The sequence below is a fragment of the Alternaria burnsii genome (assembly GCF_013036055.1).
Source record: "Alternaria burnsii strain CBS107.38 chromosome Unknown 750, whole genome shotgun sequence".
Lineage (NCBI taxonomy): Eukaryota > Fungi > Ascomycota > Dothideomycetes > Pleosporales > Pleosporaceae > Alternaria > Alternaria burnsii.
The window spans coordinates 412572-436102 of NW_024066108.1; the positions used below are offsets into that span (position 1 = coordinate 412572).

Consider the following 23531-nt stretch of genomic DNA (forward strand, 5'->3'; position numbering starts at 1 on the left):
TGGCTTAGCTAACCCATTCACATCTATGAGCTGGCAACACTTACGCTAGATAGCACCATGCCCAAGAGGCCCATCCCTGCAATGCATCCGACAGGTCCAGACTTGGTAGCCCAGAGGTCCCACCAGTGAGCAAACACACGAACCCAACCTTTGCTGATGAGAGCTTCTACAAGGATGAACATGCAGAACGCGAAGGGGACGAGATCGTATGGAAGCTGACGTAGACAGACCGTCGTTGTGGGGAAGGTCTCTTGACACCACACGTACCGGTTTTCTAGGCACTTGAATAGCGTAACATGATCATCTCTATGTCGAAGCTCAGATGTCGGGTGTGAGGTTTCTGCAATGCCTAAATTTGTGAGTGCCCGCTGCACGCCAATCATGGGTATTTGCTGCTGCTGCTGCTGCTGCTGAGTCGTTATTTTTCCTGATGGAGGCTCTTCGGTACATGTTTCGTGGGAGGTTTCAGCCTCCCTTCTCGCATCGACATTCCCTGAGGCCAACCTTCCTAGAGAAATGTTTTCCTGGTGCGAACGCTGATCTGTGTCCGATATGCTGTGATCATTATGAGTTAGGACTATATTCTTGATTGTTGAGACTATTCCATCGACGTTGGGACTCTTAGGGTGACCCCTTCCCTGTCGAGCGATAGCACGTGTTGCTGCCCTGTTCGTCCAGCCCATGGTAAGATCCCAACAGAGCATGGTGACAGCAGCTGGCAGAGTGACCCAGAAGTCAGTATTGCCACCTTGCGAAAGATATACAGCGTTCAAGGCCAAAAGCAGGATGATCGTTGCGATGAAGATGATGGATCCAAAAAGGGAACTTTTTCTGTCGAGGAAAGGATTCAGAATGTGCTCCAGTTCTGCGTCTTCGTTTTCGGACCGGAGACTTTCGCCGTCAGCAGGCCTTTTGCGTACAGTTGGGATGTTGGGATTCGCTGGCTTTTTGTTCTTTGCTTCCTCGGGTAGGTCTCGAGCCTTCATCGTTTGTGGGATGAGATCTGGATGAGGAAATACAATATAGAGTAAGAAGGGAAAGAGCAGAACTGTTGTGGCAACGACTGGCACAACCATATTCGCTGCAAAACTAACAAAACGTATCTTGAACGCGTTTGCGAGCACGAGGTTAGTAGGATTTGATGATACCAAGATCCCGGTTGCGATGTTGGCGATGCAAAATTGCGTTTGTATCCAGGCTCGTGGATGCTTGATGTTTGCAACAACCCGAACGAAGTAGGAGAGAAACAAGACCATGATGGGATCGTTTCCAAGAAAGGCTCCTATGCCAAAGAAGCAGATGTAGAGGTAGAGGTACAAGCGGTGACCCACTTTTCCGAGTCTAACGGCTCTGATTACCACAGACCGGACTAAGCCGGCTGCTCCAAGTGAATTGGCAATATAGCCTAGACTAAGGAAGACGATGACTAGGTCGTATGGGCAGATACCGGTATCATCATCGCCTATGATACCCAGCATGAGTTCGTGCTTGCCGATGACTGTAGCAGCCAGCAGAAATAGTACTGCGGCGAGAGGCGCTGTAACATAGTTGATCGGTACTGTGTATCTGATGAATCTCGGCCGGTTAGCTGCGCCATCTTCTCTTTTCCATGACACTATGCGCAAGACGCTAAGGATGTAGAACAGAGCTTCCGCAACCAAATGAGGGATATAGACTGGCAGGCGAAATGGGTGTAGTATCGGCAGATCTATGAAGGTCAGACCGGTCATCTTCAATAACATCAGGCAGCTACCCATCACTCACTAATCAAGATAAAGATGATAATCGTAAGAATCGGCCGCCAACTTTTGACAGCTTCAGCGCCGGAATCATTGTCCATGCTGCAAGAGAGAACATGGGACTATCGAATTGCAGTGCGGACAGACTTCTGTTCTTACTTAAATGTTCAGAGTTGAGGCGCAGCCGTTCCACCAACCAATGATTGTTACCCAACGAACCCAGCGAACTTCAGGCCTCCAGCAGATTCGAAGGCACATCTTCAATCTCGCAGCTGCACCAAAATGCACTAATAAAGGCTGTGTGTCGCACACGTTGCGGTGAACAATCACGTGCGCTGACCGGTGTTGACCTTGCGCATTAATTCCAGCCTTGCTGCTAAGAGTTTCTCAGCTGCCCGAACAAGTTAACTCCACCGAAACGCATCGCCCGGTAAAAAGAAATTTGCATCTTCGAATGTAATAACGCGGTCCATATCCAAAAAACCAGAGTCCATGAAGGCGTCGGACAGATTAAGGAGAGATTGATCTTGCACACTCTGGTGATTCGCCGTCGTACCAGCCGCGCCGTATGGAGCAAGAGACGGATCAGATCCTGGCACGGGCGTGCCGCCTGGCGCATAATGTGATGGAGTATGACTACGGTAACTAGCCTGCACTTGCGGTGACTGATATATGGGAGGTGGTGCGGTGGGTGATATAGCATGGGCTGTTGGTAGACGTGGGTGGTGTTGCTCGTATGCACTTGGAGATGGCAGGGCTGCGTTTCTGTTCATGTCTGGTGGTATACGTCTGGGACTAAGAGTCGACTGGGAACTGTTGAAGCTATTGTTGCGACCATGATTCCTCAGCAGCGAACGTTCGTGTGCAAGACTTCTAGAGCGGGCTTGTGGGGTAGCGGCATATGTCGGACTAGCGTGGTTCTGTGGGTCGAGAGTGAGTCCATTGTGGTCGTAAAAGTCGAATCGGAAATTGGCGTCGTTTTGGCAGGCTTCTAGTAAGCGCTTGAGGTGCTTTGCGTATGTTCCAGCTTGGTTTTCCGGTTTTGCATCATCTGTGTCCCGCCCCCTCCATCTTGCTGACATCTCCTCGAGATTGCGGATCAGGCGGTGAAATTCGGACCGTAAAGGCTTACGAGCGGCCTGGTGTTCGAAGAGCAACGCTTTGGCGGCAATGACCGCACAGAACGAGAACTGTACGTTCACAAACGGTATAGGTGTATGGGTAAGGAACTTGTCGACGATGTTTGAAGACTCCACAGCGGCAAGCTCGCAAGTCTGAACGCTACATTCTTTCGGCAATGCGACGAAGTCGTTCCATCCACGGGGTGGGTATCCAATTGGATGATGCAGCAGAATCATGGACGTGTTATGCGTAATATGTGCTAGTGTAAGGTTTGGATCCATGTCGACCACAGTCCTATCTGACGAGATGTTCGAGTCCTTCCATCTGGGTGGTAAGAAGATTTTCCATTGTACAAGCCTAAGATCTAGCTCTTTGAAGCGCGTCAACCAACTGACCGCATGCTCCTTGTCTTGCCAGTTGATCCGTTGTTGAAGGAAGAACGTAGTCACCTGACTTAGACTTTCGGTTGCTTCGACGCAATATGCGAATGCGCCGAGCTTGGAAGCGTCGATGTAGCCATTCGCAGAATTGGGACTAGCCCCTTGAGGCAAGTGATCGATTGCTGGGTCCTCGTCGTTGTATTGCGCAGGTACGTTTGCTAATGAGCGCCCGATACGAGCTGCCGCCTTGTTCCAGATACCGAAGTATGGCGTGGTCACTGGTTCCTCTCTTGTAAAGAATCCACCATCGGCTGGCAAGCGACGGTGCACGTCGTCCGCGGTGAGGCTCGTATTCCATCCAGTAGATACCGAACAGAATCTATCCAGTAGGAAGATAATCCAAAACAGTCTTCTCCTTTCCTCCAATTCTGTCCAATCATTGGAGGGTTTTACTAGTCGCACCGGCGTCATCAGCGACCCTGACTGCGATGTCGACGGCTCGGTAGTAAGTTGAAGGTAGTCGATAGTCCTCGTGAGGGATCCAATTAAGGGCCATGCCCTTTGCGTTTGTCCGTCGTTGAGAAGATCAAAGACTAGGAAGATGAGGGCCTGTAGACTTTCGATGGTAACATTGCGCATTGCATGAGTTTCCACAATTATACGTGACACCCTGGTTTGTTGATCTATCTGGTCGTTGTCCAGATATGTTACGTTGGGATCCATGTGCCGTAAAGCAACCGCAACCAAAGCATGCAGGACTAGCACATGGCCTGGATCCTGACAACCTTGACGTACTCGTGTTTGGAGTCTTGCCTTATGGATGTACGGGATCCAATGATGAAATGAGATACAGAAGAAGTCTGCAATCTTTCCGAGAAGTGGTTGAGATGGGAGATATTGTGCAATATCAACGTCTTCAAAGGGCAGAAGCCAGCTCTCCGCAATTGGCATCTCATGTCTTCGTTTCAACGGGTTGATCGCACCGCTCTCTTCTTCAAGGCCTGTTGATCGATCCTCAGTGGATTGTTGAATGTGGTTGAATTTGGGAGTAGGCGCAACACATTGTGGTGGCTCTTCAACACGAGGCGCAGGGCTCTCTTTTACGGTATCAGGTCCTGCATGGGCGACTGTATGCCCATTGGTCGCAGCATCATCATCTCTGTACCGGGGCCGGATGTTTCCAGCGTCATCCAAAAGTATCCTCTCCAGAAAAGCTAACCTGCGTGAGATTGAGTTCATCGTAGAAGGAGTACTACCATACCGACGCGGCGGGTCAACGCCTCAACTGCTCCGGGTTTAAGGCCTGGCTTGTTCTTTGGCTGATAGACACATTCGGAAGCTATGGCGCATGTCAGCGACGCAAGATAGCGCCATTCAACAAGATCACTTACACAGCCTCAGGCAGTGCGAGCACGAGGGTGTCTCGCGCGAGCATCGCAGCTTGCGTTGCTTGCAGCTAACACACGCAGGAGTGTCACCCCCTACCGAGACGGGGCCATCATCCTCGCCTGCTTGGCTGCCATTGCCAACCGAGTAATTAGTCCACCCAGCCGACATCAGCACGACATCGCAAAAGCGCTGATCAGGAAGAAGCAAATGTGGATGATGCAGGAGCGGCGGGCATCGGGATAAATCAAGGTTTCTCCACACTCGGACCCCGCGAGGCTAACCCTTCTCTCGGCTGATCACTCCGCGGCGGGAGCCACCCAATTCCATCAACCCGTGACAGGCAAGGGATGGCGATGCACGACGTCCAGGTATATATCGGATGCGCTGCCAATTCAGGTGCGAAGCGAAAATGGCACGAAGATGACTTTGCCAGTCGAGCCGCTCAGAGCGTCGCTCAGAGCGGGACACGAACATGAACCCACTGGACTTGAGAGACTACAGAACGTGTAAAACTGCAAACACACAGCGACATTTCGTGTCTTTGCGCGTTAAAAGCCCTTGAAAGCGTGCTAGACACAATGCCTTCGTTGGAAGGGTTCTCGAACAACCCTTTCAAGACCCACGCCGACTTTAAGAAGGCAGCGATAGCTCTCCTCCGCGCATTGAAACCGTATCAATCGCCCCACGGTGCCCGAATCAAACTCCCGTTGGTGACCGGTACTCATTTCGACGATGTCGCAGCCCAGCTCGAAGGCTATGCGCGGCCACTATGGGCCGTCGGCACGCTCATGCACTCAAACATCGTCTCCGCAGACGAGTACAACGAGCTCATCAAACCCTACGCCACGGGTCTAGCCAACGGAACCGATCCAACCCATGCCGAATACTGGGGTCCAGTCGTACTGCGAGACCAAAGAATGGTCGAGATGGAAATCATTTCGTTCGCACTACTAGCAGCGCCAGACACCATGTTCCATTCGCAGACCGAAAAAGCGAAGAGAAACATCACGGCGTGGCTAGGGACCATCAATGGAAAGGACTTTCCTACCACGAATTGGCTCTGGTTCCGCGTCATGACTAACCTAGCGCTGATCAAAGTATGTGGCGCACCCAAGGATATCGCACTCGGTGCCATGAAGGCGGATCTGGATCTCATGGAGCAATTCTACCTAGGTGAGGGTTGGTCAGCCGATGGAATATGGAGTGATGAGGGACGGCAGGCGGACTACTATTCTGGAAGCTTTGCTATACAGTTTTCTCAGCTCATATATGTGAAGATGGCAAGTGACTTGGATCCTGAGCGATGCACAAGGTTTCGGGGCCGAGCAAAGGAGTTCGCCAAGTCGTTTTGGCGATATTTTGATACTAATGGTAAGCACATTATCGTTATCAAAGCTCTGACGCTACCTGACACAAAATAGGTGCTGCAATACCTTTTGGCCGAAGTCTGACATATCGATTCGCATTCGCTGGGTTCTGGTCAGCCGCGGCTTTTGCAGAGTTGGAACTACCAGTACCGCCAATAAGAGCATGGTGTGACGTCAAAGGTCTTCTCCTCCGGCACTTTCGATGGTGGAGCACTAAAGATGACATGTTTAACATGGACGGTACCTTGACAATCGGCTTTACCTACCCAAACATGTATATGAGCGAAGACTACAACAGCCCACAGTCTCCATATTGGGCTCTGAAGTCATTCCTGGCACTGGGATTGCCAGAAGACCATCCGTTCTGGACTTCGAAGGAGAGACGCTTGCCCTATGGTGGTCCGTGGAATATCATGCCGATCAAACCGCCAATGCATATCCTCTGCAGTCAGCCAAACCACCACTTCCTCCTCTCGGCGGGACAGTTCTGTCCCTGGCCCCTCAAAGCGACGGAAGCAAAATATGGAAAATATGCATACTCTTCGCACTTTGGCTTCAGCGTGCCTACTGGTTCGTTGATACAACAAATCGCACCAGACAGCACCCTCGCACTGAGTAAAGACGACGGCGAGACCTGGCGAGTACCGTGGAAAGTTACAAATCATGGCTTCGTTGATGTGTCTATAGAACGCAAGCTCACGTCCTGGTCGAGGAGAACATGCCTTACGAGTATATGGAAGCCTTGGGCCGATGCGGACATTTCTGTATCAACTCACATCATTCCACCTTGTGAACAATGGCCAGACTGGTACTTCCGCTGGCACCGCATTACCAACAACGGATCTAGTGCGGTAAAAATACACGCCGTGCAAGGCGGCTTTGCAATCCAAGGCCGCGGCCACCAGCACGGTGAAGTTTTGCCCACCCACGCGCACGTCTCTGACCTCTCTTCTTGCTCATCCACTCACAACGGCCAGCCTTTCCCCGAAGGCATGATAACGACTCAGGACTCTGCACTCATCTGTTCCAATGCGGGCGCTAGCGGTATCGCTATCCTTGGTTCTCGCATCCACGACGAAGGCCTGCTTGCGAACTCACAAGCCGAAATACTGAAACCAGACGCGAATACGAATCTAGTCTGGCAGCGTACTCTCATACCCGTCATCAAGAGCGAGCTGGTTGTCCCTCCAAGTACCGCAGGGAAACCATGTTATGAGTTTGGCAGTGCGGTTTTCGCGCTAGCTAGAACGGCGGATAGAGAGGAGCAGTACGCGAGACTGGATATCAGTAAGCTGTGGACAGAAGCACCGAATTTGAATATTGGAACGGAGAAGAATGACTACAAAGACAAAGAGTGGTATCTTCAATTCATGTAAATGTTTAATGTAGAGATGAATGTATACACCATAACCGGCTTCCTTACGCCTACACTGCCCACAACCGTTTTACCATTCCCGCCTACATGGATGGAAAGATACGATGCAACATGAAGCATCGACAACGTATTAGTAATGGTCAGAAATACTAAACCAAGCCCCTCGCTCAAGGAAAGCTATTTAATAAGTTTAAAGCAAAGTAAACACAAGTCACGTTGGTCATCGTAAGCGGATCGGAGCAACAATTGTGTTGAAAAGGTATTCATTTCGCTTTCATCTCAAGCCATTCCCTTTTAGTTCTCTCGTTCTTTTTGATTTACCGTCGCTGTCAATACAGCAAGCATGGAATACCAGCGCCCGTATCAAACGCCAGAGTACATCCGTAATCGTAAACATGACACTATCTACACATCTTTTGGCTTGACTATCCAAGCTCAACCTCGCATGCCGAGACGCATCTACTTGGCGTTCTCGGGCCTGAGGGAGCGAACAGCCTTTCCTGCCCTCCAGATCTCCAACTCGTCAATCTCCTTAAGCTCCGCGTCGTACTTCTGACGGTAGTCGGGCTGCGAGTTGTACTCCAAGCTACGCTTGGTCTCGCTACCGTCGGCAACAGCAGTGTAGAGGTCGTTGAAGACGGGCTTGAGGGCGGCCTTGAAGCGTGGGCTCCAGTCGAGGGCACCACGGCGGGCGGTAGTGGAGCAGGCGGCGTACATGTAGTCCATGCCGTTGGCGCCGATCAAGGGGTACAAAGACTGTGTAGCCTCCTCGACAGTCTCGTTGAAAGCCTCAGAGGGGCTGTGGCCGCGCTCACGGAGGACTTCGTATTGGGCGAGGAACATGCCGTGGATACCACCCATCAGGCAGCCACGCTCACCGTACAGGTCGGAGTAGACCTCCTTCTCGAAGGTAGTCTCGTACATGTATCCGGAACCGACGGCAACACCGAGGGCAACAGCCTTCTCCTTGGCCTTGCCGGTGACATCTTGGTAGACAGCGATGGATGAGTTGATACCACGGCCCTCACGGAAGAGGGTGCGGACAGTACGGCCGGAACCCTTGGGAGCGACGAGGATGACGTCAATATCGGTGGGGACTTCGACCTTGGTGAGGTCCTTGAAGACCGGGGAGAAGCCGTGGGAGAAGTAGAGAGTCTGTTGTCGTTAGCGTGCATACTTGTCAGGTCCGATGATTCCCGCTTACCTTGCCCTTGAGCTGGGGCTTAATGGCGGGCCAGGTCTCGGACTGAGCGGCGTCGGAGAGAAGGTTCATGACAATGGTCGACTTGGCAATGGCCTCGTCGATGTCGAACAGGTTCTTGCCGGGAACCCAGCCATCCGCCTCAGCCTCCTTCCATGAAGCACCGTTCTTCCGTACACCGACGATGACGTTGAGGCCATTGTCGCGCATGTTGAGACCCTGGCCGTGACCTTGGGAGCCGTAGCCAATCATGGCCATGGTGTCGTTCTTGAAGTACTCAAGGAGCTTCTCCTTTGGCCAGTCATCACGCTCTGTTCGGCATACGTCAGCTCTCATTCCAATGCAACAATGTCCTCAATTGACATCCAATGGAGCTCAGGACTTACCGTATACAGTCTCCTTGGTACCGGCGAAGTCAATGGTCTTGATACCACGAGTCTGCTGGAACTGGCTTGTAACAGCCGCGCGGGGAGCAGCCTTCTTGGCACCAGCATTCAGAGCAGACACGAAGGTGCGCTTCTGAGCGGGAGTAGCAGCCAATTGGCGGGCGGTTTGGCGCAGAGCGCGGGAAACAGGTCTTGAAGCCATTGTGAATGTGTGTGTGAAAGGGGGTATCTTGAGGAATTGGAATTGTCAAGCGGGGATGACAGCTTTTAAACTTGCTGGTGAGATCTTGACCACACCCAGAATTTCAAGCACGGGAGCTTGGACCATGCCGATTATCGCTGCCCCAGACCAGGCCGTTCGCGTGACTGGCCAATCACAGCATGGTGATTGAGTGCTAGCAGGGGGGCTGGAGGGTCTTCGGGGAGGCATGCGTGTCTCCGAGTGCGGTTCTGATGGTTGGAGGCAGCGCTGGATCCAGTCATACTGATGATGCGTGGCGGCCGATGACCTAGTGGTACTCACCGCAGTCCTAGCGGCGGGCTTGGTGCCTTTGACATGTATACAGCGAGCAGTGAGTGCAGTGTTTCGCAGTATGGTTTGCGTGTGGCCGTTGCCTCGATCCCGTGTTAAAAGACGGATACGGACTGGTCTGTCGGTGACGCCATAGTTTGGGCAATTACCACAGTCACATCAAGTACAACACACACATTGAGTCATTCTTTGTACGCAAATATGCATCTATATTGTGAGAGATCTTGGAAGACTATATTGCACCCCGTGTGATACGCCATGCACCTTCTACATGTTGCGCCAGACCCTGCATGCAGTCGCTAAGTTGTAGACATGCCCACCCCCCGATCCTCCCCCAAGCGTCAGTCCACATCCTGCGTCGAGCCCTTGGCTCGGTATCGTTCCGTCGTGATAGATCCGTCTTCCAACTGGCGCTTTGGGGTATTGCTGCGGAAGAGCTTTGTGTTGCTTTAGCCATTTACCATACTGCTCATTTGAGCACGCGATCAAAGCTCTGTCCCTTGACCGTTCCACCACCGAGCGATGCGCGCACATTGCGCTTGAAGCCCTCTCGGTTCTGCTTGAGATCCTCCGCAGCCTCCTTGTTCAGCGGGTCCGACGCGTTTGGCTCAAGGAACAGAAACTGTAACCCAACAACAACCGCATTCAAGTTCAACACCGGCTTCCAGTCTTCTCGCAGAATGTTCAAGCAGACGTTTCCCTCAAGGTCGATGTTCGGGTGGTAAATCTTCTGTGTGCACTTGACTTTTGGCGGGTCGTGAGGGAAGTTCTGGTTGATCTTGAAGTCGAACCTGAAGCGTCCGCCCTTGTACATGCCCTCGTCGGGGTCGATTGTGAGCTCGAAGTTAAGGATATCGTCGGGGTTAGGGAAGTGCGTCTTCATTGTTGTACCAAGGGATAGCTCTTCGAGATCTGTGATCGCGTTAGCTTTTGCGCGCGAAGACGTGGGTGAAGTAGGGATGGCGGTACCTTTCTGTGTGCGTAATTGGGCTGGGGTGACCTTCTTCTTCTTGCTCGAGGCAGCTGCTGCAGCCTCGTCCTGCTGCTGCTGCTTCTTCTGCAAGGGGTGTTAGCCTTTGCTGTCGTACGACCTGGCACTTGCGGTCCCAGAAGGGTAGTGACCTACCATAGACCATATTTTCATCATCTTGGCGGTATTTTTGGTGGCGTCTGGGCTACTGCCTGTATTGATATAACCGCGTGGGTGTGCTTTATGATGGGCGCGCGTGAGAGGATCGCGGGGCAATTGGCCAGCGAGAGGTAAGAGACCAGCGGACGGTCGCGAGACAGGTGAGGATAAGCAGAGGAGGTGCGAGGACAGATACCTGCGAAATCACAAACGCCAAACAAGGAGAAGGGCCTAGGGAAATTGTACGTGACAGTGAGGATAAGTTGGGTAGGCTGCCACGATCGTCGGGCCTCCGTCCGTGCATGCGACGTGGGGCGGCGACGCCCACTCCACGACTTAGTCATCACGAGGTCCTCAGATGTCTGTATGAACACCAGCCAAACTTCCGCAGGACAAAGGAAAAACAGTTACAACAAGGATGATGGAAGTACCAACAAGAGATGCGTTACAATTCTCAGGTCCAGAGAGCGAACAAATCGTGGACTATCTACCCCCTCTGCCATTATCCCCAGTCCGACGGCTCCCATCTGACAAGCCCTTCGTCACCTTAACCTTCGCTACTTCCCTAGATAGCCAACTAGCAATTGCACCAGGAGTACAGACAGCGCTATCCGGACCGCAATCGAAAGCCATGACGCATTTCCTGAGATCAAGACATGATGCCATTCTGGTCGGAGTTGGGACAGCTATTGCCGACAACCCATCGTTGAATTGCCGGATCGAAGGTGTGGGTGGTTATGGTGGTGAAGGACTTGACGGGCAGCCAAGACCAGTTGTCGTTGATCCACATGGACGATGGGAATATAGCGAAGAAAATAAAGTGATAAGACTAGCTAAAGAAGGAAAGGGAAAGGCACCTTACATTATGACGTGCGTGGAGCCGTCTGACTCTAAAAGAGCCGTCCTCGAAAGTGTAGGTGGCGAAGTGATACTTCTGGGACCCACGGCCGAAGATTTCAATACGGTGTATTCAACATGGCACGTCATTCTTGACGCTTTGTTGCGTCGGGGTATCGGAAGTGTAATGATCGAAGGTGGTGGCTTCGTGATCAACAATATACTAGGACGCGACCTTGCCTATAATCTAGTAGACTCTGTCATTGTTACGATTGCTCCGACATGGCTCGGTAAAGGCGGTGTCCAAGTATGTCCAGACGGCGGGTCGAAGCAGTTGCCTGTAAGGAGATTGAAAGACACGAAATGGATACCATTAGGAGAAGATGTAGTACTTTGCGGGCGACCGAACAAGGAACTCCGACAATGAGAAGTACTATAGGTAGGGTGTATGTAAGACTTGAGCATATTCTAGGCTAGCTTATCCATGGCAGTTCGTCAGATACCGTGCCCTGAAATAAGTCTTTGACACTATCTTCGAAACCCTGAAAGTGCTTGGCCCCTTTGCTAGCATCCCATCCACGAAGCTGTCTCTTTCCGCCTAGAAGATCTCCGGTACCTAAAGGATCACTTTCCCATGCCGTATATCCATTCTCTTCCTCCCCACGAAGTGTGTTTCTTAACTCGCTGCTCGACATAACCGGGTCGATGCCCTGAACCTGGATACGCTCTTTTGGCCATCGTATTGCTGGGGCATGTAGATCTAGGAAGCGTCTCGCCTTGAAAGCATGTGTAATGACGCGGATTCGTTTTGGGTAGCTGCCGGTAGCTTCTCTGAATAAAAGGATGCTGAATAATAGGTTTTGGAATGAATCGGTTGCTTGCTCTTCTAGTAAGATATAGCCTCTGTTGTGTAGTCGATGGGTTCGTCCACCACCCATATGGCCTTCTGCCAACTCTTCTGCTAGGGCTGCATGATAGTATGAGCGTGCCTCCGTCTTTAGGGATTCCGAGCGTTTGGTGGCTCCACCACTGAGGACAAGGATGCTTTTAGGAGGGTGTTCTGCGTCCGTTCCAACAGTCAAAGCATCGATACCAGCTTTGACATGAGCCAGGAACGTCTCATGCTCGCCTATCTTGCCTGTTGCCTCGTCTGACTTTTGGAAGGGCGCTAGCAGCCAATTAGGCTCGTAGTGAGGACTGCGCAGTGGGAAGCTGGCGTCGTCTGCATTCGGAAGGAAGATGGCATGGCAGCAAACAATGATGAGATTGTCCGCACTCGGATAGCTCGGTAGTGGAATTACATGATCCGGATGAACAAAGTCGGGGTTATCGGGCGCTCTCCATTGAGAAGCACCGACGTGAGCCCCAGCTGCTGACACGACGGTGGCCGTGGCGGATGTTGATGAAGCCTTGGACTTGGATCTCGGTAGGCCCACTAGTGGTGCGGCTGAGGCCATGGCGGCTCGTACCGCTTAGCGGATATGGCGGGTCTACGAGGACTGGGTTTGAAGCTTGGTAGAGAGCGAACAGGAGGTTCAGTCACTGCAGTCTCGACTATAATGGACAGTACCACGATGCGGGGCAGTCGTACCGGATATGACGCGGGCCAAGAATGGGAATCATCAACGTGCTGCTTTCAGGAAAGGAAAACGAACTATTTTGGTGGTGTGGCTGACATCCATAACAAGTATACAAGTTTGTGTTTTGTTGAGACGCGGATGACGGAAGGTGCGAGCTGCCCTTCCCCGCGCTGTCATGTTCAAGCAAAAAGGAAGGCAGGAAGGAACGCATCGCATTGCTTTCCTGTCGCTACCGAGAGAGGGAGCTTGAGAGTGTCTTCTTTTGAACAGCTAGGAACTAATGGTTAAGATGGCACGTGATGTCTTGGGTGAAGCGCACAGGCTCTTGCCCATGGGCGTCCTGTGTTGGTCATTTAGACAAATGCGACGTCGAGAAGAATTGATGGCAGCGACTCTGCATCGCCGTTGGAAGCTAGCTTAAATGTCCGACGGCGCGTAACAGACCCATGTAGAGCATGCGCCTGCATCGAGCTGCCAATGTGTCGAGTGCATGGCGGTAGAGATGTGAGCCAGCGGAGAGATGAAGGGTCCAGGAACAAGCCTACAACGGCGACCCACTGCAGCGGATAGGAGACCTCACCAACAGCCTGGACCCTGTCAACGCACTGCCATGGAGCGACCTTAGCAGCAGCCAAACAAAGTCGCCGTGGGAGCAATGCAGCTATGCGTGCAGAAACTGATGTGGCGACGTGTAGTGACGAACCGAAAATGTACCGGGCCTATTCAAAGTATCAATCGCTCCGACTATGCACTCGTATACTTTGGTAGCATGGGTTACAGTGCCAATGCATGTAACCCTTTGTAGAGAACGTGAAGATCTGTGGGAGTGGATCCGCCTGCGGAGCAACCTTGGAAGGATGCTGACGTCGACCGTGCTACTACCCCTAGCTTGAGACATTCGACGCGCAGCCAGAGACGGGAGCCATCTTGTCCATGTCAAGCCACTTTGCAGCGGCGAGCGTTGTTGTGCATACGGCAGTCTGCAGAGTGAAACCAAAGCAGATGTAGGCATAGTGGCTGCGCAGTATACGCCCAGCAACAGCGAAAAGGGTAGATTCTGGGTGAGGCTGAGCAGGTATAAGCGTGGAGCTGATTAAGGCCTGTCTCTAATTTTAGCCGTCGTGGCCGGTCTAGCGCCACACTGACAGACGACGGCGACTGCCATGTGCTCTACTCGTGTGCCTCACCGCCAGCAGGTTTTCCGTCGTTGGTGAATTCAAGTAGAGGCGATTGCCAGTTCTTTGTCGAGACAGTCCCACGAAAGCACTTTCGTTAAAGGAGCGCCCGCCTACAAGCTGAAACCTGGCAGCACTTGGAGTCGACCAATAAGTCGTGTTTCAGCGCGGCCGTTTTCCTAGCGCAACCCTCCCCATCCCGCTCCAAGGGGTATAGCGCGCGTCCCTTCAGCTTTCTCAGCCCTGAAGCGCCCCAGACATTCCATCCACCTTTATCAAGCGACACCCCGAGTTGTGCGCTGACTACTTTTCTCTATCTCAACACTATCCTTCTCCACCGCCTATTCCTTTTTCTCGATAACATCGCCATCTGCAGCGCCGGCCCGTGGACTGCAGCACGTCATGGCGTACAACAATAACCAAGGTTATAACCTTGGAGACCCCAACACTGGCGTAGGCGCCCCTGAACCCGCGGGCAGCAAAAGGCACCACATACTGACAGCTACCCAGTACGACCGCCAGGAGCATGATGACGAAGTTGGTCGCTCGCTCCTGCACGAAAACCCTACCGGCGCCCACTCAGACCCTTTCTACGGCAACCCTGAGGTCCGCCCACACTCGACCTACAGCTTGACCGAGTCGTATGCCACCGACAGGCCAACACAATACCCCGGCCAGGCCCACGACGGCTCTGCCTACTCGGCGACGGGCGGTTACGACTCTCCGGGCGAGTTCGGCGCTCCTCAGCGAGCTCCATCACCATACCAGAGGAGCGAGACCAGCTCAACCGAGGCATGGAGGCAGCGACAGCAGCCCGGCGGAGGTGCCGCCGGTGGTCTCAAGCGTGGTATGACACGTAAGGTCAAGCTTGTCCAGGGCTCCGTCCTGAGTGCCGACTACCCTGTGCCTTCGGCCATCCAGAACGCCATCCAGGCCAAGTACCGCAATGACCTCGAGAGCGGCAGCGAGGAGTTTACACACATGCGCTGTAAGTCTTACATTCTACCCAACTTTTCCGTCCGCCTTTAACAGCTGTAGACACGGCCGCGACATGCGACCCCAACGACTTCACCCTCAAGAATGGCTACAATCTGCGTCCTGCCATGTACAACCGCCACACGGAGCTTCTCATTGCCGTCACCTACTACAATGAAGACAAGGTCCTTACCGCCCGTACTCTGCACGGTGTCATGCAAAACATCCGCGACATTGTCAACCTGAAGAAATCCGAGTTCTGGAACAAGGGTGGCCCAGCCTGGCAGAAGATTGTTGTGTGCCTTGTCTTCGACGGTATCGACCCTTGCGACAAGGGCACTCTCGACCTGCTCGCCACCATCGGTATTTACCAGGACGGTGTCATGAAGAAAGATATCGACGGAAACGAGACTGTTGCCCACATTGTAAGTTTGCGTCGTCATCAGTCTCATCCTTTCCAGCTAACAAGCCAAGTTCGAATACACCACGCAATTGTCCGTAACGCCCAACCAGCAGCTCATTCGCCCGCACGATGACAGCGCCAGCACGCTTCCTCCTGTCCAGATGATGTTTTGCTTGAAGCAGAAGAACACCAAGAAGATCAACTCGCACAGATGGCTTTTCACTGCCATTGGTCGTATCCTGAACCCTGAAGTCTGCATTCTGCTCGACGCGGGTACAAAGCCTGGACCCAAGTCGCTTCTCGCCCTCTGGGAAGGTTTCTACAACGACAAGGATCTCGGTGGTGCTTGTGGTGAGATTCACGCTATGTTGGGAAAAGGCTGGAAGAACCTCCTCAACCCGCTCGTGGCCGCACAGAACTTCGAGTACAAGATCAGTAACATTCTCGACAAGCCGCTAGAATCCTCCTTCGGATACGTGTCTGTCTTGCCTGGTGCTTTCTCTGCCTACCGATACCGCGCCATCATGGGCAGGCCGCTCGAGCAGTACTTCCACGGTGACCACACACTCGCCAAGATTCTCGGAAAGAAGGGTATCGAGGGCATGAACATTTTCAAAAAGAACATGTTCTTGGCCGAGGATCGTATTCTATGTTTCGAACTCGTCGCCAAGGCTGGCTCCAAGTGGCATCTTACCTACATCAAGGCCTCCAAAGGTGAAACCGATGTTCCCGAAGGTGTTGCTGAATTCATCGGTCAGCGTCGTCGTTGGCTGAACGGTTCTTTCGCTGCCGGTATCTACTCTCTTCTGCATTTCGGTCGCATGTACAAGAGTGGCCACAACCTGGTCCGCATGTTCTTCCTGCACATCCAAATGCTCTACAACATATTCCAAACCATTATGGCTTGGTTCTCCCTGGCTTCCTTCTGGCTCACTACCGTCGTCATCATGTCACTTGTCGGCACCAAAACCGATGATCGGGATGCCTGGCCATTTGGAAACACTGCCACGCCCATCTTCAACGTCATCGTCACCTACCTCTACCTGGCATTCCTGGTCCTGCAATTTATTCTGGCCTTCGGTAACCGTCCAAAGGGTTCCAAGTGGACCTACCTGGTCTCTTTCTCTGTCTTCGCACTTATCCAGTTCTACATCGTCATCCTGTCCATCTACCTCGTTGTCCAGGCATTCACGAACCCGTCGTCGCAGAAACTCGATACCTCGTCACCAGAAGCATTTGCCTCATCTTTCTTCTCGTCCAGCGGAGTCGGTATCATCATCATCGCGCTTGCGGCTACCTTTGGTCTCTACTACGTCGCCTCGTTCCTGTACATGGACCCATGGCACATGTTCACCTCGTTCCCGCAATACCTGCTCATCATGTCGTCCTACGTCAACATCCTCAACGTCTACGCCTTCTCGAACTGGCACGACGTTTCCTGGGGTACCAAGGGTTCCGACAAGGCAGAGGCGCTTCCTTCTGCCAAGACAGAAAAGGGCGCTGACGGTAAATCCAACGTCATCGAGGAACCGGATCTGCCACAAGCCGACATCGACAGCCAGTTTGAAGCTACCGTCAAGCGCGCTCTTGCTCCTTACGTACCGCCTGTCGAGAATGACGAGAAGACACTAGAGGATTCCTACAAGTCTTTCCGTACCCATTTGTGTACGGCTTGGATCGGTTCAAATGCCACTCTTGCGGTTGTCATCACCCAGGATAACTTTGACCGCTTTGGTTTCTCTGTAAGTTTTTGCCCTGATCGCTCTGAATGATAATTACTAACAAAATAACAGTCTAGCGCCTCGGGCAGAACCGCCCATTTCTTCCAGGCCCTTCTATGGGCTACCGCTGCTCTTGCTATTGTCCGTTTCATCGGATGTATTTGGTTCCTTGGCCGCACTGGTCTCTTCTTCTGTGTTAGAAAGAGGTAGATGGTCCCCAAGCCACCACCTGGTCGAACCACCAAGCCTTGACGGCAACGGCCAGACCTTTGCATTTCCCCCATGCCTTCGATTCCCACTTAATCATGTTGGCGTTTCTTGGTGTTCCAGCGCGAGCTAGGAGCTACGTGGTCTGTTTAACAACAAAAATACCTCAAGATCATGACCCGCCCTTGTACCATCTTGTACTGAAATGTTTGGGGGGGTTGTCACATTTTGCGAAACTACTATGGGAAATGGAGGAGATATACCGTATATCACATTTGCACGATTAGCTTTGCTCTTGCGGGGTGTTTTATTCTAGATTGAATACCAGAATATGTTTAAAAAAAAAGACAAATGCTTCGTCCATTGATCATGTAGTCATTTATTTACTGGTTTACGTCACACGCTGCGGGTCTGTTCCAACTTCTGCTTCTTTTTCGTTCTGAAATCCCACCCGAGTATCGATATCTTTGGTCCATTTTCGCTCCTTTTCTTCTTCACTTTTCTCGTTAAACCTCCATGCCTAACATGGCACATGACCCTCGTGTTTTCCGCACTCTCAACCACCGCTACGCCCAACTGGCCCAGTAAAAGGCCGTATTTGGGCCCTGTTGAGCCGGACGAGTGAAAGCTCTATACTGTCTCTTCGCAGCATGCTTGCCATCAATCTGTTTGCATTCAAAGTAGGTGGAGTCAGACTTGTGAAAGCTCTGGACTGTGCGTATCTCTTGGATAGTACTATTGATTCCAAGTCAAGAATCAGGGCTGGTGGTGAAGAAGAGGAAGAAGAGGAAGAAGAGCGGTAAGGAGAAAGAGAAGAATTCGGTGGGCTGGATGGAAACAACGGCGTTGTTGAGGGTTTACTCGATGTAAATCGGTTTATTGCTGATGATGATGAGGTGATCGTTGGATCTGTTGGTGACAAGATTGACAAGGCGGAGTTGTGCCGAGATATTCTTTGCATCGTCTTGCCCGAGTAGAAGTTTTGGAGGAAGATGTTGAACTGGGTTGCTTGGTGAGGTTGGGGCGGGATATACATGATCGCTTCTTAGTATGTGGGATTTTGTGGAACTGACCGATCTTCTTTGTGGCAGTTGGGATGGTAGAGAGGAGGGTGTTGTTGTTGCCGCACTTGAGAGCGTCGTAGTAGACTCCTATAGGATGAAGAAATGGTTAGCATGGAAACAACCCTTGTGAGCATTTAGGAGGTGTTGGAAAAGTGATTACTTATTACGTTGTGCACTAAATCTCAGGAAATTGTTGGTCGAGTATGGTCATGGTTGTGTGTACCGTCGTTCATTTACAATCCATCCATCTCATCAAGACATTGCACGCAGTCAGGATTCACGAGGCAACCCTAACATTCGCCTCCCAGTCGCAAACAGTTGTCTTCCAACTACCAGTACCCAATTCAAGCTTGAACTGACTCCTATATGTCCTGCAGCCGTCACAAGGGCCATGCTCTTCCTTGTCCTCTACAACAGGCCACTCAACGACCTCCCATTCTTCGCCGAGTTCCTTTTCGTTATCGGAACGTTGGTCGTCGGTCAATGGTTTCGAAACGTTGGTATCGTGTGCTTCCACCAAGAGTCAGTCGAGTAAGACGATTTGATGCGTGACTGGACAACTGCGTTACCTTCTTTGCTCGTGGGCTTTGAGCCCAATGTCCTATTACCTACGCGAATCTGATATGACAACAGAGACCCCGGGGGGCGATAGGTGCCACCCTGCTGAGACATCGTCGATTACGGAGCGCTACTTTGCCGTGCCTTGGTAAACTATCCGACTTCAGAATATTACATCGTTGATGCGACGTGCATAAAGGACAAGGCAAAGGATTTTTATGATGTTGCAGCCCACTACAGGGCTCCTTTCGATGACTATCCGTCGGCTGACAATAGCGTTGGTTGCCTGGTGGGGCGCAGCCTCGTTACTCCATTCCTGCAGGGTTCCAGAACGGGCAATCATCTGCATCGAAACCCCGGATCTGACGGCTCGCCACAGAACATGAAGGGAGACAAGTTTCTGACCTGAAATTTCGTTCAGGATAGCCGACTCTAATCTTATTGGAGAAAATCATTCACCTGAGTTATCCTTGACGAAATCTACCTCAAAGATATTCTTGGATGCATATGTTGATAGCACAAGGAAATCTTAGATAGACTATATTTTTAAGAGACACAATGACGTATGTTGACGATGAACATGCTTCTACTGATAATTGTCGGTATTGTGGTTCACTATGCAATGTCGCAAGTCAAAATGAACATTATGAAATTTTGTATCTCTCTCACGCCCGCTCCATATAGAAGCTGATACGCTATCTTCTCTTCTCGTCACCAGCCATGCAATGCTACACAATTGGAACAACAACGCCAAAAGTGTGTATACATACAACAGAACGTCCATCAAGCAAACAATTAAGATAGGGAAGCCGTGATATCATATCCTGCATCCATCCATGGGCCTTTTGTGCCCACAACCAAAAGGGGAAAGGAATAGCCGCTGACGTCGATTGGAGTGATCGCTCGACCGCGGGATAGTAAAGGAAAACCGCTAATCAGTCTGTCAAAAAAGTAAGAAAGATATGTCGGAACTGAAATCAACCATCTAGTGCTTGGGGCAGCAGCATACGTGTGGACCACTCTCAATGACTTCCTTGGTGGCCTGGTCTTCGTACTTCTTGAAGTTCTCCATGAAGAGCTTGCCGAGCTTCTCGACTTCGCCCTTGAAGTCGGCGGTACCGTTCCATGACTTGGCAGGGTTGAGCAGCTCGTCAGGGACGTTGGGGCAGGTCTTGGGGACGGAGAGACCGAAGGTTTCGTAGGTTTCGTATTCGACGTTGGCGAGCTCGCCAGAGTGGATGGCGTCGAGGATAGCACGGGTGTACTTGAGAGGGCAACGCTAGGGAGAATATTAGCATGTGTTCGCATGTATGTGTTGGAGAGTCTTGGCTTACCTTGCCGCCTGTGGTGGCACCGGCACCGACCCAGCCGGTGTTGAGGAGCCAGGCGTTGGCACCATGTTGCTGAATCTTCTCCGCAAGCATCTTGGCGTAGCGCATTGGGTGCAGGGCGAGGAAGGGTTGAGCGAAGCAAGAGGAGAAGGTGGCTTGGGGCTCGGTGATACCCTGCTCGGTACCGGCCATCTTGGAGGTGTAACCAGAGATAAAGTGGTACATGGTTTGCTCGGGGCTGAGCTTGGAGATAGGAGGAAGGACACCGCGAGCGTCGCAGGTAAGGAGGACAATGTTCTTGGGGTGGCCGTCTGAGATGCAGGGGATCTTGGTGTTCTCAATGTACTCGATGGGGTAGGCGCAGCGAGTGTTCTCGGTCAGGGTGTCATCGTCGTAATCAACAATACGGGTTGTAGGGTCAAAAACGACGTTCTCGAGGATGGATCCGAAGCGGATGGCGCCGTAAATGTCTGGCTCCTTCTCGGCAGAGAGACCAATGCACTTGGCGTAGCAGCCACCCTCAATGTTGAAGACACCAGTGTCACTCCAGCAGTGCTCGTCGTCACCGATCAAGGCACGCTTGGGGTCGGCAGACAAAGTGGTCTTGCCGGTTCCGGAAAGACCGAAGAAAACAGTAACATCCTTGTTCTCGATACCCTCGTTCGCTGACGAATGCAGAGTGAGGACGTTGTGCTTGACGGGCATCTCGTAGTAGAGCACAGTGAAAATACCCTTCTTCCTAGATGATGGCATATAATGTCAGTGCATGCCTCAGAAAGCTCATGTAGGGGCGTTGCTTACATCTCACCAGCGTATTCGGTACCGAGGATAACCATCTCCTTGTCGGCAAAGTTAAGGGCAACGGATGTTGACGAGGTCATACCACTCGTGTACCTGTTGGCAGGGAAAGCACCAGCATTGTAGATGGTGTAGTCGGGCTCGAAGTGTTCCAATTCTTCTCTTGAAGGACGGATCAACATGTTGCGCATGAAGAGAGCATGGTAGGCACGAGCGCAGACGACTCGTACGCGTATCCTGTAGCGCTCATCCCAGCCGGCAAAGCCATCGACGACGTAGATGCGGTTCCTGGTGTTGAGGTAGTCGATAGCACGCTCACGGTTGATACGCCAGACCTATACGACAAGGTTAGCAAATGGAACAAGATGCGCACGTGATGGTCTTCCGCATGGATCGATGGAACTTTGATCCGTCATGCAGGCGCAAAGATGCGGGGCAGCCGAGCCCCAGAACCGCCACGTGCAGGGATGCGAACTCCATCGGGTATGTGGCTAGCGTACATGACGTCTGCCGCCAAAATTTCACAAGCCAAACCGCGGTTTGACGTAAGGCAGAAGTTTAAAGGGATTAGGGAATGCGGAGAAACACTTACGTCGGTCTTCATCGGCTTGTTGACTGGGCCCCACCAAACATCGTCTTTTGACGTGTCTTCCTCGACGATGCGCTTATCCGAGGGTGAGCGGCCAGTCTTCGCCCCTGAGTATGCTGAAAGGGCGCCTGAAGCTGTGATGGCTGAACCAGTCTCATATACGAGCGCATCTTCGTAGAGGGCAGCGACTGAAGGGTTGGCGATCTAGTGGACTTGTTAGTGTTGGAATCGAGGTTTATGCATGCGGCAAGCTTACAATGGCTACACGGTCATAGTCGATGTGTGCCTTGTCGTGGAGGGCTTCTTCAATCTCCGTGTGTTCCTTGTTCGGCCTGTGAGAAGCATGTCAGTCTTTGTTTACCTATTTCAGGTCAATTGACCTTGGAAAGGCAGGGTCACGCACGCAACGCCGGAAGGATGGAGGTTTGTCTTGTTGACGCTTTGAGAAACCATGGTGTTGGATATGAGTGGAGAGATGGAAGACGAGTGGAAATTGGAACGCTGTTGTTTTGACACCTGTTGACGGGCAAAGTCTTGGGCCAAAGGAGCTGGGCTTGCTGTTCGAATGACGGGGTCCGAGGTAGCTTTAATACCATTCGAAGCCATTCTGACGACGTCGTCTGCGCTCAGTCTGGCAATGCTGGGCCGGGGACAAGCTAGCGCTACTGGAGCTGATTGGGTAATGGTGCGTGTTTGGGTAGTGGGAGTGCCGGTCGGCTCACGAGGGACGAAAATAACGCGGAGCTGGGCACGAGAGCTGGGTAACTTCGGAAGGAGTGCCCGGCAAGTGTAACCACAACCACCAGCTTTATGGCCGATGAATCTTAAGCCGATGCGCATGGATCTCCTATGTTCCAAAACTAAAACTAAGGGGAGGTTTGCGGTCACTGTTGTGTCATGGTCGATGACATTTTCGCTGCAACGGAGCCCTCGTGACGATTGTAACGACTGCGTGAACTGCAATGCGCGGGCTGGCATTGGCTGGAGGGGCTGATCGCACTTACCCCACATTCACGCTCGCTGGATGCGGTAAAGGCTCAACGACCTTTCGTCATTGTTTCATTGGCCACAATTCGGCTATAGCCACGTCTTGGCCTATTTTTCGCCGGCATGCGATTGAATCGTCGACCGTGTGATGCTTTTCCGAGGTCTACTGGAACAATTACGAGGTACCTGCAGCAAATGCCGCATATCTCCAACACAGCAACTTTGCGTCAGTACTGCGCGCATCACGATAATCAATAGCAGATAGCGTAGCCTGGCCACAGCGAGGCGGTGCAAGATACCACAGTTCCGGTTCCAGCTCGTGTGCGGTTTGCGATCCACACAAACCCCTGCACGATGATGGAACGCTGTTCGGCTTAGCTCTCGATCTCACAATGCACAAATCAAGCGCCTCGGACGGATGGCACTGATAATCGGAAAAGCTGAGGCATTTCGATACATCTCACGATGCCTTGTTAACCCGACTTCTTGCGAGATTGAGTTTGCATGTGTCAAGTGCCGAGCATCTCGAATGCGCGGTGGGTTAATCCCGCATGTCCTTCGACAGCCACGGTAGAGAACATCACATTCATTGCGTCCTCAGACGCCAAGTACAGTGGAAGCTACTGCGCGCTCGTACACATGACAGCTGCGCTGTCAAAAATTACTATTAATTGCTACACCGCTTG

The 23531-nt window shown here is 52.0% G+C and overlaps 9 protein-coding genes across 9 annotated transcripts; 3 read left to right on the top strand and 6 right to left on the bottom strand.

Annotated features, from left to right (window-relative positions):
• Nucleotides 1–23: 23 nt before the first annotated feature.
• Nucleotides 24–4676, bottom strand: GT037_001522 (fungal specific transcription factor; the record flags this gene model as incomplete). The annotated part of the gene is made up of 4 exons (XM_038926569.1): nt 24–1708; nt 1765–1841; nt 2154–4460; nt 4633–4676. 4 exons carry the CDS (start codon nt 4674–4676, stop codon nt 24–26), a joined length of 4113 nt encoding a protein of 1370 aa, XP_038789861.1.
• A 532-nt stretch (nt 4677–5208) lies between these two features.
• GT037_001523 (uncharacterized protein) lies at nt 5209–7373 on the top strand (the record flags this gene model as incomplete). Its single annotated transcript, XM_038926570.1, has 2 exons — nt 5209–6001; nt 6052–7373. 2 exons carry the CDS (start codon nt 5209–5211, stop codon nt 7371–7373), a joined length of 2115 nt encoding a protein of 704 aa, XP_038789862.1.
• A 458-nt stretch (nt 7374–7831) lies between these two features.
• Nucleotides 7832–9161, bottom strand: GT037_001524 (ketol-acid reductoisomerase; the record flags this gene model as incomplete). Its single annotated transcript, XM_038926571.1, has 3 exons — nt 7832–8527; nt 8577–8884; nt 8960–9161. 3 exons carry the CDS (start codon nt 9159–9161, stop codon nt 7832–7834), a joined length of 1206 nt encoding a protein of 401 aa, XP_038789863.1.
• Nucleotides 9162–9960: 799 nt separating this feature from the next.
• Nucleotides 9961–10620, bottom strand: GT037_001525 (nedd8-conjugating enzyme ubc12; the record flags this gene model as incomplete). The annotated part of the gene is made up of 2 exons (XM_038926572.1): nt 9961–10548; nt 10618–10620. 2 exons carry the CDS (start codon nt 10618–10620, stop codon nt 9961–9963), a joined length of 591 nt encoding a protein of 196 aa, XP_038789864.1.
• A 421-nt stretch (nt 10621–11041) lies between these two features.
• Nucleotides 11042–11884, top strand: GT037_001526 (bacterial bifunctional deaminase-reductase; the record flags this gene model as incomplete). The annotated part of the gene is made up of 1 exon (XM_038926573.1): nt 11042–11884. The coding sequence occupies one exon, from the start codon at nt 11042–11044 to the stop codon at nt 11882–11884; it is 843 nt and encodes a 280-aa protein (XP_038789865.1).
• A 46-nt stretch (nt 11885–11930) lies between these two features.
• GT037_001527 (uncharacterized protein) lies at nt 11931–12914 on the bottom strand (the record flags this gene model as incomplete). Its single annotated transcript, XM_038926574.1, has 1 exon — nt 11931–12914. The coding sequence occupies one exon, from the start codon at nt 12912–12914 to the stop codon at nt 11931–11933; it is 984 nt and encodes a 327-aa protein (XP_038789866.1).
• A 1700-nt stretch (nt 12915–14614) lies between these two features.
• GT037_001528 (glycosyltransferase family 2 protein) lies at nt 14615–17521 on the top strand (the record flags this gene model as incomplete). The annotated part of the gene is made up of 5 exons (XM_038926575.1): nt 14615–14665; nt 14723–15200; nt 15251–15612; nt 15662–17332; nt 17384–17521. 5 exons carry the CDS (start codon nt 14615–14617, stop codon nt 17519–17521), a joined length of 2700 nt encoding a protein of 899 aa, XP_038789867.1.
• A 1338-nt stretch (nt 17522–18859) lies between these two features.
• On the bottom strand, nt 18860–19254 carry GT037_001529 (uncharacterized protein; the record flags this gene model as incomplete). Its single annotated transcript, XM_038926576.1, has 2 exons — nt 18860–19092; nt 19152–19254. 2 exons carry the CDS (start codon nt 19252–19254, stop codon nt 18860–18862), a joined length of 336 nt encoding a protein of 111 aa, XP_038789868.1.
• Nucleotides 19255–20125: 871 nt separating this feature from the next.
• Nucleotides 20126–22464, bottom strand: GT037_001530 (phosphoenolpyruvate carboxykinase; the record flags this gene model as incomplete). The annotated part of the gene is made up of 6 exons (XM_038926577.1): nt 20126–20419; nt 20475–21210; nt 21273–21604; nt 21862–22062; nt 22115–22190; nt 22262–22464. The coding sequence occupies 6 exons, from the start codon at nt 22462–22464 to the stop codon at nt 20126–20128; spliced, it is 1842 nt and encodes a 613-aa protein (XP_038789869.1).
• Between the last annotated feature and the right edge of the window lie 1067 nt (nt 22465–23531).